The sequence below is a fragment of the Xiphophorus maculatus genome, chromosome 15, assembly GCF_002775205.1.
Source record: "Xiphophorus maculatus strain JP 163 A chromosome 15, X_maculatus-5.0-male, whole genome shotgun sequence".
NCBI classification, from domain to species: domain Eukaryota; kingdom Metazoa; phylum Chordata; class Actinopteri; order Cyprinodontiformes; family Poeciliidae; genus Xiphophorus; species Xiphophorus maculatus.
In genome coordinates this window covers 9,294,449-9,315,468 of record NC_036457.1, presented here as the reverse complement: position 1 = coordinate 9,315,468, position 21,020 = coordinate 9,294,449, and the positions used below count along the sequence as shown (strand labels likewise).

The 21,020-nt window shown below is 37.5% G+C and overlaps 1 protein-coding gene across 3 annotated transcripts in view; it reads right to left on the bottom strand.

Moving 5' to 3' along the window:
- Window positions 1-21,020, bottom strand: part of plekhg1 (pleckstrin homology and RhoGEF domain containing G1) — a 65,287-nt gene that overhangs the window by 33,604 nt on the left and 10,663 nt on the right. The window contains exon 1 of one of the 3 annotated variants that reach the window (XM_023347833.1): window positions 8,901-9,205. The exons of 1 other annotated variant lie outside the window; for it this stretch is intronic. Coding sequence is in view for 1 of the 2 variants with exons in the window: in XM_005802620.2 (XP_005802677.2) it covers window positions 1,419-1,428 (10 nt within the window). In the remaining variant the exon portion in view is untranslated. Of the gene's footprint in view, window positions 1-1,418; window positions 1,806-8,900; window positions 9,206-21,020 lie in introns of those variants that run through there. One more of the 3 variants, XM_005802620.2, reaches the window with a different exon arrangement.

Below are 21,020 nucleotides of genomic sequence, written 5' to 3'. Positions count from 1 at the left end.
ATGAAAACATTGTCTTGTGACCTTTTAAATCTTTATTTACACAGAAGTTGGTGATTATTTACACTGAGTTTGGAGGCGGTGTGCCACCAATGAGCGTCCTGCGTGAAACGTATTGAGATTGGAACATGCAAAGTATTTCTGGTCACAGCAAATTTCCGATGTAAAAGGAAAAATTTAAATAATGCTCAATCTATCATATTTTTTATTTTTACACTTTATTATTGGATAATAATTGGATGTTTCTGAAATTTGGGGTTCTTTAAAATAATAGAAGTCCCCTGGCTCTTGGCAACTAAGACTACTTGTCAGTTTCAGCCTTCTGATCCAAAGAATATGAATTTACATTAAACAAAGTCATTATGAGAGTTATCCACTGTAGGCAAGATATTAACTGATTGTTACAGTTTAATACAACTTCATCTCACTGCGCTATCCCTTTAAACGTAAATCTGGGCTTTCATTGCCTCATAAAACCTAAGCAAACACATGCGTGCAGCTAGTGGACTAATTAACAACATTTTCACATAATAAAGAGAACACATTCAACAAAACCGCAACACATTTAAAATCTAAAATCCCCCTATGAAAAATAAAGTGTCCAATGATTTCTTTGTGTTTTTGACACCACAAAGACAGCACTCAGGAATGTGCAGTGTAGTTATAGTCGAGTAGCTGTGGGAGAAGAATTCACCCACATGCTGTCCCTATTTTCAGACACCCACACTCTTGTACTCGCCCACGGGACACCCATGATACGTTTGCTGTTCACACCCATCAGCCTTGCTTGAGACTGTGGCATGCTAGCCTAAATTTCTGAATGGAAATAAAAAAGTCATACAGCTGGACCTACAGGGTGTCATCTGTGCCCCCCCAGGTGAGAGACTCTAAAAGTAGGAACTTTTAAGGGATCTCATCACCACCCACTTCCCCCCGAGCCATGTGCACTTATGTGTTTTGGATGGGCAGCCTTCCCTCCCCGCGGACATGCAGAGTGGGAGGAGAAATACGGAGTACTCCATTGTCTCCAGCACCTCGAAACCAAAGACTTTGCGCGAAAAAGTAATTATTCCCCCTCCTCTTCTTTTCTGCTTCATACCCATTTGCAGCCTGCTGCCAGCTGCTGCCCTTTGAGGCTCTAAATTGGGTCACAGGCTGCCGAATGGCATCTCAACATGCAGCAAGAGGGAAGCAACATGTTTAAGATTTGTCAAAACATAAACCAAGTAGTTCACAGAAATTATGCACTTAGGGTGATATTGTGATAGCAAAATTTCATATAGATTAGAAATTTACAACTAGTGTGTAACATTAAAGAAAAATGTCAGGCATAAAAATCAAGTCACATCACAACAGAAACCTGTTGATACCCATTTAAGAAAAGAAATATATGTTTGGTAGCTGGACATTTCCGTTCTTACCAGTAGGCATAGTGGCTTGGCCCTTCTTCAGATGAAATGATGACAAAATGTTTCTCAAAAGTGATAGTGAGAAAGTTCAGAAGGAACCAGGATTTCCACAGAAGGTCACATATCCAGACTTTTCCAAAACATACTCCTAGCAGTTCCAGGAAAAAAAAAAAATCCTCAGATTTTCTTAACTCTCCAAAGCATTGTGATTTTCTTTATTTTTCTTTTCTAGAAGTTAGTAAGTTTTATTCTGAACTAACTCATCCAGGTCCTTTCTTTCACTCTCTTTAACTTGCCAATGATCTTCTCTGCCTACTCTGTCTCTGAAAGCTTCTCTCCCTCCCTCTCTCCGGCATCCACAGCGTGCATGTGCGCGTCTCGAAGTGTTCATGTGTTTGCATTGGAGTGTGTGTGTGTGTGTATCATAGTGAATGGCCTCTGCTCTCTCATGCTCCCCTCCCTGCTGTGTATTCCCCTCCCCCTGGCTCCTCCTCTCACTCTCCTGCAGCAAATTACAAGACAGGAGTCCCACAATTTGTGCGTTTTTCACTCCTTATTTTAGTTCATTTGTTTGTTTTTTTGAGTTTTTGTTGTTTCATTTGAAGTCAGTTCAGCCTTAAGCTGAATTTTTAGATTTCTGCCTGAAAGTTTGCACAGCAACAAAAAGTTTATAGGTATATTTGTTGCACACTTGGAAAACAGCTAAACTCTTGCTGCTGGTGCACAACTGCATGGGCTCCACACTGATCCACACTTCACAAGAAGGAGAGGGGGTTATGAGTGATCAATAGGCTGCGAGTCGGCTTGGACAAAAGCTCCTCATCCACTGAGAGAAATCGGACTGCTTTTTGTGTTGCAGATTAGAGAAACACCAGCACAGGATGATCATAAAACATTCCCTAACAGAAGAAGGCCAAAGAAAGAAAGTTTTTTTTAAAAACGATTAAACTCAGTAAAGCTGTAGCTCAAAAGCCTTGTAGGATTTAAAGATGGGCTAATGTCGATATATTACTCAAAATAATGTTAATAAAGCATTAACTGCTTTGATGAGAATGTCTTTTAGTGTTGAGCCTTGCTTCAATTTTAGTCAAACTTACAAAACAACCAAAAGTTTGTAGAAAGCCAAATGGAATTGCACTCATATTACGAGAATTAAGAAAAGGTAAAAGTTTAATGTTTGGAGTTTAGGGAATTGAAATCAGGGTTTCCTTCAGTGTTATAAGCCTGGCGGGCCACCAGGCTTGACTTGTGCCCCCACCAGGGAAATCATTATTTATTTATACAAGTCTTTTTAAAATGTTTGCATTTTTTAAGACTTTATAGTTGGTGTTCAGGCATTAATCATCCAATCTTTCAATAACACATGATTATCAAGTGAAATGTTTAAATTTCCTGTCAACTTTAAAGATTTCTTAACTCAAAAGCACAACTGGCCACTGGATAAATGATTCCCCTACCACCCAACTACCGGCCTTATCAAGTTTTCTCTGGGAAACCTTGGAAATAATAAAAAGGAAAAAAAAACAGAATTATTCTTTGACATCACCTTAAAACAGAAAAAAAGAGTAAATATAAAATAATATTTTGCTGTGAAAAATAGTTTGACTTTATTTTTTATCTACATTCACCAATTTGATTTGTGCTGATGATTGATCCATCCTCTTCAATGGTCACATAGTTAACAGGAAAAGGCTACAATAAATCAGGACAGACAGAGTGCCATCAAAATGACACATGCGAGACACCCAATCCTCAGTCTTGTACACCAAAGCAAATGTGTTGACTATTTGTTTTTCCTCCCATAAAGACGAGGACTGGTCACAGCAGGAAGGGGTCCTAACAGTCTACTTTTTTTTCCCTAACCAGTGCCATTACATAGATTCCCCCTGGACGACCATCACAAACAGAACAGAGTCTAAGAATCACGACCTCTCTCTCAAACAGTCAGAGGATCCGTTGACCCACGAAGGACCTCAGTCTGAATCCAAATGGTTCACCTGCAACCCCCTCTCTTCTGAAATACACACACACACACGCAGCTCTTCTATAATGAGCAACACAAGCTTAGCAAACACGCACACGGATCTTCAAAACTCCTCAGCTCACCCAAGCGTGAACTGTTGAGGACACAAGGCTACAGCAGAAACCCCTTATCTGATGACCTGTGGCTGCTCCCAAAGCCTTAACTTCTTGATGATTGAAATGATACTAAACTCATTTCATAGGAAGAACCTAAGAGCTTTGGTACATTTTCTGGTGCAAAAATGAAATTCAGACTGATAAAAAAAAAAAAAAAAGGTGAAAAAAAAATAGAATTTGAAAAATGTTTTCTTTATATATAGCAAGGGTTGAGCATTTATTGTATCGTTTATTATGCTACACTTCTTGTATTGTCACGATAAATTCCAATTAATGATGTTTAACCCCCACATAACTGTATTGTCGGGATTGTTAATTTTACCATTTTCTCCACCGTTTGTTCAATGAGAGCTTCAACAAATATTAATAAGTTTGAAAATATGATTAAATGCCCCTACTGTGTGCAGTTTAGTGATGGAACTCACTTCTTTGTGAGACTGTCGTATTACAAGTAGGAATGTTTTTCAAGAGTAGTCTTTGTGGTTGTGGGATTATGATAACTGTGTAATGCTGTCAAAGCCAAGGTTTCTTCAAAAAAGTAAAAAATAGTTTGTATTATCACTTTTCTTATCACAACTTACCACAAAATACTGTGATAAAACCTTAAGTTCATATTAAACCCATAAGTTGACACCAAATTATTTGAACCTCTGGCACCTTATTTCCCTAAACACTACCAACTTTGGACCATTGTCTACAGCTCAACACCAGAGTCACGTTCCTTCAACTTCTCATCCATCACCACTCAGTAATTTCCTCAACAGGATCTCACACACTGACAACAAGCTAAAACAAGGCAGTTGGATCCTTTGAAGGAGGCAAACATCCTTAAACTGGGTTTCCTCATGCAGAGGAAGAGCTGAGGTTTTTATAGTGTGTAGAAATTTTAGCTGCATGTTGTCAGATTGTCATGATTATAAAACAAAGACATTCACTCCCCCACTCACAAAATTTGTTTTCCAAAAGTATTTCAGCCCCTTCTATGGTCAAAACTAACTCTGTTTCCTTTCCATTTTTACTTTTGCTCTAAACAGAGAAGGACTTTAAACCCACAGAGAGGCAGAGGGCTAATTTAAAGCTCATTACTGCAGTTGACAGTATGTGTGAGTGACCGTGTTGAGTGTGAAATCAGGACCCAACTTCAGCGCGCAGTCAGACAGCTTCTTCAAATTTTCAGTTTATAAAAGGAGGTTAAGTGTTTCTGTGGTAACAAGAGAAGTGTGAATATTAAGAAAAAAAAGCATCCGGAAAGCGAGGGAGACTGTGACTAATGGCGGGTGGAGGGGTCATTTATGTATGGTTTCCCCCTCCCTCTGTGACACTGTCAATGCTGAGATGGATCATTTGCAAAAAATACACAGTCCGTCTTTATCTTCACAGATTCTTTTAAGTGTCGCCATCACTCACAGCTTTTTCTTTTTGCAACCTGACGTCTGAATTAATTAACTGTTTTGTCTGTTTTTCCCCTTTTCTAAGAAGTTTGAGATTGAAGAATCATTCCTTAGTCTGTATTACTGTAGGCAACAAACCGAACGCACAGCCAGTAAAGGTAAAAGATATCAAGCAAAAATAAAAACAGAACCATGGGTAAATTTTAAATCACATTTTATAGCTTTTGTTATTGCATTAAAAGCATTGCTTTGTGTAAAATCACCAAAAAAGACATGTTATTTGTATTAATGTGAGCAAACTTCCTCTTGATGCTAAGTGCTAGCTACCATATTTTACTCCTGCTTCCATATTAATATTTTCCCGTAAATTTCCCATATTACGCAGATAACCTCTGTGCTGAGGCACCACTGAATAGCTGCCATAGTATATCCAAAGACTTCTCAAGAATGCATTAAAGTTTTGGTGAGGGAATAACACTAGAATATGAAATAAAGTTAAAAAATATGATTATGTAATAACACGCATTTTCTCTTTTTTGTTACTATTAGGGCCACCTCGGGATTTTCTGCATTACTTGCAGCTAATGTAACATGATGCTCACTAGCTTCTAATTCTGCAGCCAGGACATCAGAACCTTGATCTAGAATCATACCTGACTTAATTCTGACTTTACATTGTGCAAGTCATAAAACTAGTTTGATTTGCTAATTCCCGTGCACAGTGACCAAACCAACTACTATTAGCCATCCAAACTGATATGAATTCTATTTTATTATCTTTCCTTTCAAACATTACAGTAGAATGCTTGCCAAAAGTGGTGGTCCGAAGTACCATTAAGTTGATTATTTTTGTAAATATGATTGATCACAGATCTGCGTCCACTAAAGTGCTGTTACAAGACTTTCTCAAAACTGCCCAGCACTGGAGTTGATGGATGAAGAGCAAGTTCAGCTCATACAAATTATATTTCTTATTTCAGTGAACTCTACATTTCACAACTTGCTTTAATACTAATTTCCTTTCATTTCCATATTTATGAGCATTCCAGACTCCTGGACGGCATTCATTCTGGCTTCAGCTGTCCACTTTCAGTGCCAGGACAAGTTCAGGAATTTCTAAGTTTTATAGGCCAAAACAACCTGGCTGCAGCACCGGTTAAAGCTTGCCTAAGAGGAGGAGTACCTACAACTTTGCCAGACAAGCAGCCAGAAACACAAACAAATGTATTTCCCATTCTAGCAGACTAAACAACATCAATAGCGACAAAGACAAAAACTTCAGCCGCAACGCCAACAAAGAAACCTCAGGAGGAACAGCTGTAGCTAATGATAGAGCAGGGTGGTACCATGGCTAATGAAGAACCTGGGAAAAGTATTTAAAATACAGCAAGGTAGATGTGAAGTGTGAAAGCTAAATAATGAGCAATAGACAAAGAAGCAGAAACACATATGGGATACCATTAGACTTGTTGCAATACACAATAAATAAATGTATCATAATAAATTAAAATCAACTTAATTTTCATTTGTACAACTTGCAGTTTTTAGCTTCTCACTCTCTACTACAAAAACTGGATGATAAGTCTTCAGCCTGGTGCTAGCTCTTTTTCTGAAGAACAGTTTTGTTTACAGAGATTTAATAATTCATTTTATTTGTCATTTCTGTTTTATTCATTTTGTATATTTAAAATGTCTTCCAGTTCCAGTGTTAAATGTTAGAATTTAAAGTTTCTTGATATTTCAGAATGTGTTGTTGCATTAGCAAAAAATGTTATTGTAACAGGCCTAGCTAACATGTTTTCTGTAATTGTTTCAGGAGATTAATGCCCTCTTCATGAAAAGAAGAGGGCATTTAAAATATATACATATATTGCATTAAGCCACTAAAACAATAGCGTATTAAGGTGGAGGATAACAATCATTGTACGCATGAGCATGTGTGGCGGATATATGGAGGAAGCTGTGTTTGGCCTCAGATTAGAATACACGGGGGTCCCACTCCAGGAAAAGAGACCAAACAGGGGGAATTTTTCCTCCATTAGGGACATGGACTCACTGGCCATCTTATTAGGTACAACTCTTCAAGTTCTTGACAATACGAATAGAAAGTGAGCCAATCGCATTTCAACAATTCAGTGCATTACTTGCTGAAGTTTTAGCACTGGATTTGAGAAGAGAAGGGATTTAAGTGATGTTGAACAAGGCACAGTTGTTGCCAGACAACATTCTGTTTTTTTAAAAAACAGATGATCTAGTGGGATTTTCATGCATTCCCACTGCAGAGAAAGGTTAGAAAATGAGAAAATATCTTGTGAAAGGCAATCGTTTGGACAAAAATACTTTGTTGGTATCAGAGAGGATAGACAGAATGGTTCCAGATGATGAAAAAGCAACAGAAGCTTAAACAACTTGCTTCAAACAAGGTAATGCTAATATGATCAATGAATGCGCTCCTGTCAGGTAACACACCCAAACAGAGTTAATTTTAACTGTAACATTTAGATAGGGTCAGATGTAGAATAAACAACATGAAATCATAAATCTTGCCTGCCTTGTAGCAGTAACTGAGCATAGTTAAAGATGCCACAACCTACCCAATTATTATTGACGACCCTTTTACAACAGTATTCTCACCGGTCAATGCACTGTGCTAGAAAGCTTGCGTCATCTCCAACTGGTCTCTTAAACAATACAATGGGATCACAGTACTGCAGTGGTCCTCCACAGCCACCAGACCTCAGTCCGATAGCTGTTTTGGGAAATGGTATAGTAGGAGATTAGCATTACAGATGTGCAGTCAGTACCAGTGCTGCACATACATAGTGCCAGCATTGTCAATGTGAACCAAAAAGTTGAGAAGTGTTGCAGACATCTTGAGGGTTCGATGAGAATAAGCAAAAAGGAATGTGGTCCTGAAGACAAAATGGGTTCAAATCCCAAACTGGCAAGGCGTACTTTGTGAAGTGGCCAGTAATGACACACTCAAATAATACATAAACCACTGACAAAATCTGACATCATTTGGTTGCCCAAAGGTAGATGTAAACACACATTTCTTAAATTGCTTGTGTTTTTAAGTGCAAGCCACACATTATGTTCAAAGAAAAAAATCAAAATGCAGGTTAGATAAGAACATTGTTATCTCTTAAGAACATATCATCTCTTCAAGAATGAGGTTTCCTTTTTTTTAAATAAAGAACTTTTCAAAACCTGTCAAACAAATAAGCATTATTGCACCATTGAGTTGGGGTGATAAAGTAGTCGCTACCATATCGTATATCGTATCTAAATTTATGACCCCCAGAAAGCTGGGCGCTCCACTTAGGACTTTCTCAAATGAGGACAAACCACACAAGAGAGCACACACATTTGTGCACGCCTACACAAAACACTGCAGGCAAGAATATAGTGTCATTGCAGTAACCTTAAAAATGAAATGATTCATCAACCAGGTATATAATGATCTCACCCAATCAAACTTTACCTGCATGGATAAGTCTTATTGGAATGGAACTCAGAGAGATTGTACATTCAAGAAATATCTTAAATGTTAATATATTTTTACAACCAAAACATCTTAAGTTTGTTTAAATTAGAACTTCAACTACAAGACCAAAATTGATCCAGCATCATTTTAATTGCGTGGTCTTCAACTCTTCAAACACATTTTACAAAGTCTTAAACACAGACTGCAGAAGCTGCCAAGCTGTCCAGCTAGATAAGTATACAAAGGTGCCATTAGACTTTTGCCAAATTGAAACTTTGGCATGCGTAATTGCTGGTCAGACTTGGTTTGGCAGGAACAACATCTGCAATTATGATTAAATAAAGACCTGGGTTCTTTTAGCAAGGAAAAAACTTGCATGTATGAGCTAATATCACAACGTACAACCTATTTTACAGTTTAACATTTACTGATGACTTTACAATTCCCTTCTAGACAGAGACACAACCTGCCACTCACCTCTGAGAGACCATTCTCACAGTTAGCCTTTTCTCAGTTGCTTGTATCCCAGTATCCTTTCGCATGTTAGATCCATGTCCGAAAACCTGAAAAGTTTCAGTATAAGGCCAAATGATTTAAAGAGATAGTTCTCGCTGTTGTCGTCCCACACCTCTACAAAATGAGGTCAGCTCAAAGAAAAAGAGACACTGAAAGGAAAGCAAAGGGGGGACAGATGGAAACAACGCCAACAGAAATGACTGCCCACTGGGAGAGGAGGGGGAGCGACAGGGAGCGAAGAGCTTGCACATCCAAGCAGCCCACTTCCTGACCAATTAGTGCTGCGAAACTAGTCTCTCTCTCTGTCTCTCTCTCTTTCTCCACTTTTCCGAATGGCCAGTTGCGCTATCCATCCTCCCTCACTTTGCCGAGCGCAATCGCTTCAAGTACCTGGAGAGCTGCCAGCACTGCAGGTGACACAAGTGACACTGGAAAGCGCAAGAGGAGCTGTCACTGAAACTGTGACAACCTGCTGAGAGGCTAAACGGCAGATGAGCAGCGGTGACAAACTGTTAATGTGAAATAACAGTGATTAGCAGTAAAGAGGAGGGTGACGGGTGAGGAAAAAAAACGTGACATTTATGCAAAAGAGGACTACACACAGATGAGCTGTCTTGTCTAACCCCAAAAATACACCAACAAGTGGGTCGCACTGCCTGCAGAGGCAGTTCAGGGACTTTTACTGCCTAACCAACTTTCATATCCACATGCCTCCAATGCAGACATTTGTTTCTGGGGGAGAGGTTAACTTGACAACAAACAAAAGTACACATTTCATGAACCCATTCGCAGCAATAGAAGAAACTTCAGCAAATGGCCATGAACATATAACTTATTTGGTCATTGTTCTGCATTCTAGTGGGGCAGGAAAAAGGAAAGTCCCTTCTCCTGGAGCCAGTGGCAGTTCCTGCCCTCTGGTAGCAAGGCTTCCTGAGATTGATAAAGCGACTCCTGGCCCCGTCAGCATAACTTTCTCACTTCAACGTTTTCACCGTCGTTTCAAGGAAAACAAAACTGCAAGTGCCCCTAGAGCAAAAACAGATGGTGGGAAACACTGACTTTGATAAGAAAACTTCACAGCTTGCTCTAATGCCCTAATTACTTTTTGAGTGGTCAATCTTTTCGAGGGAACTAACTCACTCAAATGAGGGGTGACTATGAAAACTAAATTTATATCGGTTAGAAACTTACTGCAAATGTCATTGCCTGGAATATCTGGAATAGTAATGGATCTTTTAAGGCAGGATTATAGTCTGCCTGATATTCTGTTAACCATGGAGTCTGTGTGAATTATTAATTTTCATCATGGTCAGACAGACTGAAATTGAGCCCCGGCTACTGATTACATTTGTGTGAATAAAAGGAAAACAGCTTCTACAGCACTTTGACACGTCAACTTTGATAAAGTATTAATGGCTGACGCCTTTCGCAACTTGTAATCAGCTTCTATTCTGTGAAACTTAACCCAGCTAACTGGGCTAGTTGTCTAAGAAAATATATCCTTCAAGAGGCTTGTCTTGATAAACAGAATAATCATTACCTTTATAGCAATATTATTTGGTTGGGTAAATATTTAGAATCAACTTATCGACCATATGTTTAGAGTGAATATTTATTTTTATTTTCAGTCTGGGGATTTATTTTTGTTGTTAATATACAATATTTTAATTAATAGGTTTAAAGTAGCAAGCTGTATTTAGTAAAGTATAGTTACAGTTTCGTGTCATTTTCAATCAATGAAAGGGACAAACTTTAATGGTGCCTTTCCGGTGAAAGTCTAATCTGTATCCTCTTCAAATGCTTGAAGAACAAACATTTAGCTCATGATGTCACATGGTAAATCTAACTGGGTGACTACTAAAGGAAACAAGTCAAATCCTATCTAGCAGGCTGGGTCTGTCCATACCAGTGAACTAATCCATAAAACATTTGTATTTAGTCGAAAAGAATTGTTTCTTTTGTTCCCCTGCATTAACTTTCGGACACCAAGGTGTCATTGAAAGAATGACAGAGGTTTTATCCAACAGGAGCAAAAAGCACAGAGAAAAAAAACAAAACAAAACAACAGGAAGGGTTCCTCCTCCCATTTCCCGCATATCTTCAGTGACTTGTTTACAAACGAGGACCAAACAGGACGTGACATAATTAAGCAGGTGAATCATGCTCGCATGACGGTTTTCTCATTCTAACGTCACTAAAGGTTCTGATTGTATCTTCTCAGAGGAAATGCGACTGAGTCCATCATTTGTCCCCTTTGTTCAGGATCTTCACTACAGTGATCTCACTCCGAGTGTTCTTAGCCGCTCCCGCCTCCACCCACACTTCACAGCTTTTATATTTCATACGTGTCAATTAATGTGGTCAGTTTGTGCTCTGAATAATGATGAAGGTGGCAAAGAATATGGTAGTTTAATAGATACAAACTATAATCCAGGTGCAGTACCAAAGTATTCACATATTTTGAACATTTTTACGTATCACATTGCAACCACAAGCATTCATTTTTAGGATTTAAAGTGTCCAAAACAAAGCAGTGCATAATTGTGAAGTGGAAGGAAAGGGAAGCAACCCAAGTCAATACTTTCTAGAACAGTCTTTTGCACACCACCCATCAGGACTCAATCCGTTTTTGAATGATGAAAGGATTCATGACTGTGTTAAATTTGCTCACCAAATACATGACTTGTGAAGAAAATTTCATTTATTTTAATGGAATCAAAGTAAATGAGGCAGAATACACATTTCAGATTACAAATTTGTAAAATAAAATTGAAGACTGTGTATTATTTTCTGTCCATTTCACATGTATATATTCACAACTTCATGTTGAACTATCATATATAATACTAATAAAATACAGAGAACTTCTAGTTTTAAAAAATATGTAAAAAAAAAAAACAAGAAAAAAGTCCAAGGTAGTATGTTTTCCATTAAGCTTGCACCTTCAATAGTCTCCAAGAAGAAAGAGATTAGAAATTAACATTTTAATACAAATGCTCACAAAATCCCTCCAATTTAAACTATGCATAATCAACAAAAGGAAACCTCTGATCCCATCACACTGGAAAAAGTAAGTATTTCTAACCACCAATACAGAAAGAAATATTTTGAATATAGAGGAAATTGAGTTTTTCATTAGCCATTTTTTTATAGCAACATGAGAATTTTTCTTTTTTTTAAAATTCCTTTTAAACACTATTTTAAATAGTCTAGTATTGTTGTACCTTTTCTGTTATTATTGTGTGCACCACTAAAAATTAAGCTATCCGTTTAAGGCTTCCCTATCCAACTTCTAGTCAGTGACAACTTTTGCATTTGGAGGAATATTATTCTCAAAATGTTAGGAAGCCAGGGCCAAAAAATTGTTTCTTTCACATGAAGCAGGTGATGAGTAGTTTCCTAAATGCTGAAAATCATCTGTTTGTTTGAACACTATTTAAATGCTGCTTGAGCAGAGACGTGTGCATTTTATGCTTAAAATGTCAAACGATGCATTCACTTCTTTTCTGACATTTTGTGACACTTCTGTCTTTACTGAGTCAGTATTGAAAGAAGTTGCAACTATGTTATAGTACACCAACTAGATTACAGTTGATGTTTTTTTAATGCAATAATAAACAGTAGGTACAATGAAGCATCCAGAAGTTAACCGTATGAGGAGTAGATGGTTTGATGATCCCATGACTGGTCAAACCCTCAAGGGCTACAGATGAAAAAGACACAACTTTCCTTCATTCATGAGAAATGTTTAGATCTGCAGTGGAAATAAATGGAATGAGTGTAAGGACTTTGCTCTTTTTGAAAAGTCTGGCAAGCAAACAAATGTCAATACACCCCATTGACTGTATGAGTCATACAATCTGGAAATGATTATGGATTGTGCAGTTTTTGAAGACAAATACCAGAACTCTATGGCTGCTACTGTTTATATGCAGTTTTAAAAGATTTTATATTTAACTTTAATCGAAACTTCACACATTAATTCTATCAATTTTCATGATATTAAATCAACTAAAAAGAATTATGCACTCAATTTGTCATAAATATAAAACAAATGTGCTTTTAGAAAAGAATCGTAACAACTTTGCATGTACAGTTTTGTGAGAAGCATTTAAAGACATCCTACAGTTTTAAAATAACAAAAATATATTCATATTCCCAATATTATCTTAATGGGAAATATAACTCTAGTATTTCTTTCAAATTATAAACAAAGAATATATAAAAATATAAAAAAGAGAAGAAATTCAAACATTTAGTGAAGTAGGAGCCAAAACACATCATTATTCAGACTGCGATAAAGTACGGAAGAGAAAACTTGTCTGTATTTTAACCACAGTCGGGGAATTGTTCCATTCCATTCAGGCGCCACTTTGTGGGTAGTGGTGTCTGTGTGTGTGGTGATGTGGGTTTGAGAAGAATAAAGAGCCAGGAGTGCATACTGGCAGGTTCCCTTTGACCTGTGGGGGCTTTATTTTCTCCCATATTCATATTGGGCTAATACTCTGTCTTTCCCATGCCAGCGCAAAACCCTGGAGGCCGAGCCCTCTCCGTCCCTCTTCTCTCTTTGGGAACCTAAGATGTCAGCACACACAAAAGGGGCAATGAAAGCTTTCCAACTCAAGCAGGGCCCATTATTTACAGTACCAAAAGAAAATTGCTCTTCTCCCAAATACTAACCCCACTCTAAAAATCACCCATCTGTCATCCTCAACTGCATCTCCTTTTTACCCTTTTCCAGTCCGTTTCTTTGATTCAGTCTTGAAACCTCTTCTTCTCCTCCACTTTCTTTCCATCATGTCTTTCACCCTCTTTCAACTCCACCCCCATCACCATAATAAAGTAAATTGTAGGTTTTGCAACCAGCAAGTCTAAGATTAATTGTAAACCTTATGGTGAAGAATGCCAAATCTCCAGTGAGCCATCCAAAAACAGACACGAAGATCCATGTAGGGCACGTGAGTATAGCTAAAACATGAAACCCTGATCCTCTAAAATTAGTGGAAAACAATGAAAGCTTTTAGAAAAGGCTTCAAATGTTTGTGTTAAGGCACGTTAAAGAGCACAGGATAAAAATACACATATAAAACCTACAATAATCAAGATTGGAGTTACCTTAATCTCTGGAATGCATCTATTTGTTTAATTTTTTTAAGAAAGTGTCCAAGATGACAAGTCAAAGGCTGTCTAAAGAAGGCTCGACTTATCTGGTCTCAACTAAAGCAAATATTTTCTAAAAGTGCACTGGCAAAGAAGGATTTTCTTATTTAAAACATAATTAATTTGTCCACAAATCAAGTAAACCTGTACTTGCGTACTTGGAAAGAACATAAAAGTAAGGTTAATAGGGTAAAAAAAAGAAAATATGCATACTTATTACTTCTTAATAAATTCATGCTCCAGCATTTTGAAAGGAAGCTTTTGTCTGACCAATCTCTGGTGAATGTGATGGCGTTGTGCTACTGATTTTGATGACAGATAGAAAATATGAGGCGTTATTCTGATAGCATTTAGACACCCAGGCTACAAATATCTCACACTTTAACTACCGGTAAATGATGTCTGAACAGAAAGTAAAAGTAAGGGCAGATGGTTCTGACATGTCAAAAGTTAACCCAGACATCACCAAATGGAAGATGGACCCCTTAAACACTGGAGCATCAATTCTACACCTGAATTGGCTTTAATCTAAATTTTGAATAAGTCTGCAACATTTCATCTGAGCTAAACTACACATGCTTGGAGAACTTTATTATTTGGGTTTTCTGCATTCATTAATGAAAAGTCAAGTAAATAAACATTAAAAACTATCTAAACTTGCAAATAGTAAGCTTTTATGATTGTGACAATACAGGAAAATGCATAAACTGCAGAGATGTGCATCCAATCCATGATGTTATAGTTTATGGTTAAATGCTATTCATAATAAAACAGTTACTGGGTAATTGGAAAAAAATACGGTTTTTATATGAGTTTACAGGGGACAAACTGCAGTAAAAATCAACAAAGCTTTCCAAACAAAAAACTAAGGCCCAGACTCAAAATTGATTACACCCTTCTATTTCATTCTTCACCAGAACTCTACCTTTAATAATCTCCAGGTCTCTCAGTCTTGATCTGCCTTTAGGTTCACCGCAGAGTCCAGCAACTGTGCCATGTTTCCTGTGAAGTGTGCAGCTAATGTAGGCCATCAGTGACTTCAGTAACATCAAGCAACTGCCCAAATCCAGACCAGAGACTAAATCTGCAATACACACACAAACATACACGCACACATATATCCCTGTGGAGCTGTAACAGAACTCAGGATCTGGGACATCAGAGATAAATGTGAAGAGAGGCATGAGGAGATGGTTTGTAACTGAAAATATCAGAGAGAGAGCAAATATTTACATTCTGACATCAATCATTTAATTAACAGCAGTTCAACTTCAATGTTCAAAGATAATCATGCTTAATGTTCAGCCATTTAAAATAACTTAAACAACTTTTTAAAAGAAGGCAAACATGAATAATTTCTAAACCACAACAAAAACATATCAAAATAGATGTAAAAATAAAAACTTGCCCTTTGTACACAATATTGTTAAACATCTACTGCAAAATCAGAAAGACGCTCATTTTGAACTTGTTTAGCTCTGACCAAAATTTAAAAATCCTGTCTTTTCCTGATTGAGAAGTACAGAATATCAACTAGGTTGTACTGACAAGACCCCTCAATCAGTGCGGCCACTGTTACTGAGGAAAGACTGAAGTTTAGTGACTTTTATATCAGACAGCTGTTTATTCAATTCATAAATGCTAATCGCTTTTACTTTTTAGCCTTGTTTCGTTCAGCAACAGTATCCAGAGTGTTTTTGTTTTTGGGTCAGCTAGTAACTAGCTGGAAAACCAGTCAGATTTTTAGTTTCTGACAAGCCAATTTCTTGCCAGAACTACTCACCAGAAGATTTTCCATACATTTTAATTAATATACTTAAAATGTGTGGATAGTGCATGTAAATGATTAGTCTGTCAAAATGCACTGGTCCACGTTTTTCACAATGTGTGTATCGTGTGTGCAACATGATACCAATACAGAGATATCTGTATTGGTATCGTGGAAAAAGTGACTAAACCATCTCAGGTTTAGTATTGGCCAATATTGATCCAATACAGAAAATTAGTGCTGAATTGACTTAAAACATTTCTTTTTAAATGCAGTCGTAAATGTACTAAATTACAAATGTAGTTTATAACTCTTCACCAGTACAGCACACTTAAATGCACCAATAGCTTTACAAACTTGGTGAAACATGTAAAAACAAAACAAACTTAATTTGTTCAGTCAGTGCAAAAAGGAATATAACAGTCAATGTAACAGAAATTACCTTGGACAAATTTCAATTTCAAGCACATTGCAAGTATGTACAAAGATTATTACTAAGGAGTAGTAATAAAGTAATGCTGAGCAAGATTCAAAGGCTAATACATTCCTGTATGATGCAACATGAAATACATCAGGTCACTGATCTATATGTGGCCTAGATACAAGAAAGCCAAGGAGAGAGTTGGAGTGAGGAGGTTGCTTTATTTTTAGTCTTGTTCTGCATTCACTTTTCACTAGGATGCGATGTAGAGAAGTGATGAAGCTCAACGTAATCTGCAGGCAAAATATAGGTGCCCATGAAAAACACTGTATTGCTAACAAAGAGTCAAATCTAAGAACAATGGTGAACAATTCTTCTGAATAGCTGACGAGTTCAAAGCCAAGTTATGTACAAAACTGCTGGGAAGTCTACATGACTGACTGTTTAGCAAACACCACCTGTGGAGCATTCAGTTCAGCAACTTCCTAAAATACAATTTGTTCATATCAAACAGGATCGTTCTTTTTCCACATACACACACGTGAAGTCCACTCCCTCAGACGTAAAAGGCTATTTATACACCACTTCCTTTTATTTACCCAGCTCATTGTTCAGACCACATCTGCTGAGGGTCAAGGGCACAATGGCTGGTCTACATATGTAGCTGACCACACACACACAGCTCAGAAGGCCTGCAGTACAAAGAATGTCAGCCAGAGACCAGAAACAAGACAGCATTCGGGAAAATCCACTGCTTTTGTTCTGCGCCTGAGTGACAAAGTCTACAAATCGATGCCACCTGTTACCCAGACATTCTTGCACACTAATTCACACAACAAAACATTATTTAAGTCACACAACCTCATATAAAAACTGCATCAATTTTCAGACCCCTGTGCACAAAGCAGAAAAATTGAGAGTGGTAATGTTGGAGACTTGGAAAGAGGGTTCAGCAGACAGCTTGTTAAAGTCTTAAACCACAACATGTCAGCTGTAATACATAATTTTTTTTTTCTTTTTAAAACAGCCAGATCCTTCAAAAAGCCAACAGACGCTCATAATACAGTATTAAAACTTGAAAAGCTATCACCTGAACTTGTAAATTTTTTTTAGCAGAAACTCACAGGCAACAGTCACATTAAACTTTCAGTTTATTGTGTTTAAGCTTTTAGGTTTAATTTTGCTCATCTCTTAGCTCTTACAGAATAATGCTGCCTAAACCCATTTTACAGTAAAGGTTAATGCCACTGGGATGAAGTCTAGTGCCTTTGTTGCAGCTTAATTCCTTCTTCAAGTGAGTTTTAACTAGCTAGACTTTGGTACAAAATCAGTCAAGCCCACATTAGTTATAGTTTGTCAATCATAAAGTCCAACAATGAACTAATCTCCCAAGTATCTTTACATCTTTCTGAGATCTTGTGCCAATCAATCAGATTACTGTCGAGTACAACTGTTTTTCTCCATAATTAAATCAAATTGGTGTTTATATGTATTCTGTAGACCTAACCGGAGCAACCAGAAAAAGATTAATTTTGTTATCAAAAATCTAAAACAATATTTCAAAGGGTCTAAAAACCTTCTAGAGTTTCTAAACAGTAAGTATCTGCCAAATGGGCAATACATAGATTTCTGTAATTTAACAATCTCTGCAGACCATTCCAGAGAGTTATTTCTTTTGGGGACAAGAGCAGCCCAAAATGGCCTCTATAGGGTAAACAGTTCACATCATTATATTTCCAACCCAGCAGGCCCCAGGAGTAAAGCAGTGGGGCAGAGCAGGGGTACAGGAAACCAGTATGGTTTTGTTTTCAAACCACTGACCAACTGCTTTAACCACGAAGATCTACAACGCTGATCCAGGTATTACGAAATGTAGCAAAGGCTTCACATCTGCTCTTCACAGCTTCTGTATGATTAATTCATTCAAACAAAAGCAGTTTTGACAATATCTCCCATTTTTACTTTTTATTTTTGTGTATTCCACTCTGAATGTTAGTGCAAACATGCAATTTACCGCTGAGATAAGGGTCTAAGAGCATAAGGTGAAGGTTATTTGTGCTTCCATTTACATTGACAGAATTTGTCTGGGGCATGTCCAACACACTTTTGCGCTTACTTGCTTCTTTTATAGAAAAGAAAAAAAAAACATCATACATGGTAATCAAGTTGGGAACAAACTTAAAAGCACATCTGCAGCTCAGATTATTGCTGAAAATGCAAAGGCAAAGTGAGCAAAGGGCTGCACAAAAGATGAAGAAAAACAGACTCTAAATGATGAAGAAAACAGATCCTGTTTGTTAAAAGTTAAATAGAAAAAATGCCAATAAAAGAAAAAAAAAAAGTGGGTTTACCACTCAGCGAGGCAGTTAGTCAAGAGGTTTTTGTTGGGCACTGCAGTAATAAAGTACTGATTTTACTGTCCCGCTACATTTTTTTCCTCCTCTGTGCAGGAAAACAGCCTTTTGTCAACACAAATAAATGCCCTCTCTTTCCTGTCCTTGACAAGGGATTTTTTTTTTTGCCTGTGTGGAAATAACCTGGAATACAGTGTGGATATGACATGTGATCCATGTTTTTTGGGTTTTGTTTTTGCTAAGCATGACAAAGGGTCTGGGATAGAGCATAGTAAATGTGAAAGCCAATGACTAAATTTGGGGGATGTTCCTTTTGTTTTTGCCAGAGCATTCTGGGTTGGGTAAAAAGATTTGTGGAAAACGCACAATTTTTTATTCTTTAGAAAAAATACATTGTTGGCCAAATAATAAAAAGCAAAGCATAAAAACAAGTAGAAACTCTCCAGTAGCTAAAACTGCTACAAAGTCAATATGTCCAGAAAAATTACCTCACATCTCCAACAGGTGTTTAAAAAAACAGTTCTCTGTAGAAAGAGCCAAAGCTAACAGCTTAGAAAAAAAAACATAATAGAGCTAATGTAGAAACCAAATGTCCAACAGCCGCCACCAATCCTCAGCTCTGCTTATCTGTGCACCCTCACTACATCCAACCAGTCAGGACAAGCCGGACCCCTGTCCCTCTGCAGACGGGGGTTTCCCCTGCCAAATGCTGCACTACAATAAAACAAAGCGATCACGCTGAGCCTGCTGGAGGAAGGTGGGGGGAGTCTTTAGGAGGGTATGCTGGGGTAGATGGAGGGCAGAAAGTGAGAGGAACAGCTGCAGAGCAGCAGCCGAGCAGTAGCGTCGGATGAAGGGGGAGCACAAGGAGAAAAAAGAAACCTGGAAGAACGGGGGCTTTTCTCTGTTCTCTGTCGGTGAAATAAATTACTTTTATGTCTGTAGCTTGCCATCGCTAGAGTGCGCTTCATTCCCCCCGCCTCTGCACTCTACACATGGTGGCAAGTATACAAAGACACAGCTAATAGCTTCATTGTTCGATACTGAATATCTTATGAGCTTTGAAAGTTTAAAGAAAATTTAACTGCGCAGAAGGAGACAGGGATGAGTTAGAATGTTCTTGAACTTGCTTAGTGCTGAGACCGGCCAATCTATGTCAACATGACATGGTTTAAAGCCAGATTTTAACAGATATATCAAAAGTTTTATATTTTGAACTGAGTTATAAAAAGGTGATGAGAGGGATCACAAATGGGGTGATGAAGCAATGTGGTGATAAGCTGGCTTCTCACCCTTGTTTGTCACCTGGAATAAACAGCTGTTGACAGCAATGCACCATTAAGCAATGCAATGTGTCAGTGGTATTGCCAACAACAAAACATGATTACTGAAGTGCTTCCAACTGGTTTATCACACCTATAGATATAACATTTCTGGAAACAATGCAAGAAGTTGAATACTTTAGAATAATTTGAAACTGTAAAAAGACTGAGAAGGACTAGGGAAATATGGAATTCAAGAAATGACTCTCCATTAGGCCACTTTTCATGTTTTCCACAATAGTCAATAAGAATGTCCCTTCAATGGCATTTAAATTTATGCCTAAAACATTGTTATTAACAGCTTTGGAGTAAATAAATAGAACAAACATTATGTCAAAAGGCATTATCGGGGCTGTACTGTAATAGATATATCTATTACAGTACAGTACAGTTGGTAATAGCATTTTCTTGACCCTACACAGCAGATACAAAAGGTCTACACACCACTGTTAAAAGACCTGGTTTTTGTGACCTATGAAATAACTTATTACATGTCATTTAATAAAAAGTTCCTCTTGAAATGCTGAACAGCTAAATATCCTGATGTCAAATAACTTTGTCTGACGGCAAAAGAGTTTAATACCAACCAATAACCCAACTTAAACTATTCGCTCTTATATTTGTACTTTAGCTCCACATTTGATAGGTTACTCCTAGTGCTCTGTGAGATAGATAAGTGGCTTAAACTTCTAATCAAATCACTGATGTTTCTGATACAGCCCTTGGCAGTGTCCAAATACAGCTGCTCACTCCACCCAACAGACTGGGAAAACAAATCAGCCAATTAGAACGTTGCATATTTGACCTGGGGACTCTAGAATAAAATTCAGATCTTTTAGCCAAAAAAGGGACTATGATTAGACTATAATTTTTTTTTTTTTAAACATAGGTTTTAAATTTCTTATTGTCCAATACATTATGAAGCAATCTTCTAACTGCTCATTGTATTTTTAAAGCTTGGTCTTTTCACATGTATGTTAAAATGAATGGATGCCAGAAATAGTCCAGGGTATTTGGAGAGACTGCAGACATAAAATCAGAGGGCAAAGAAGCAAG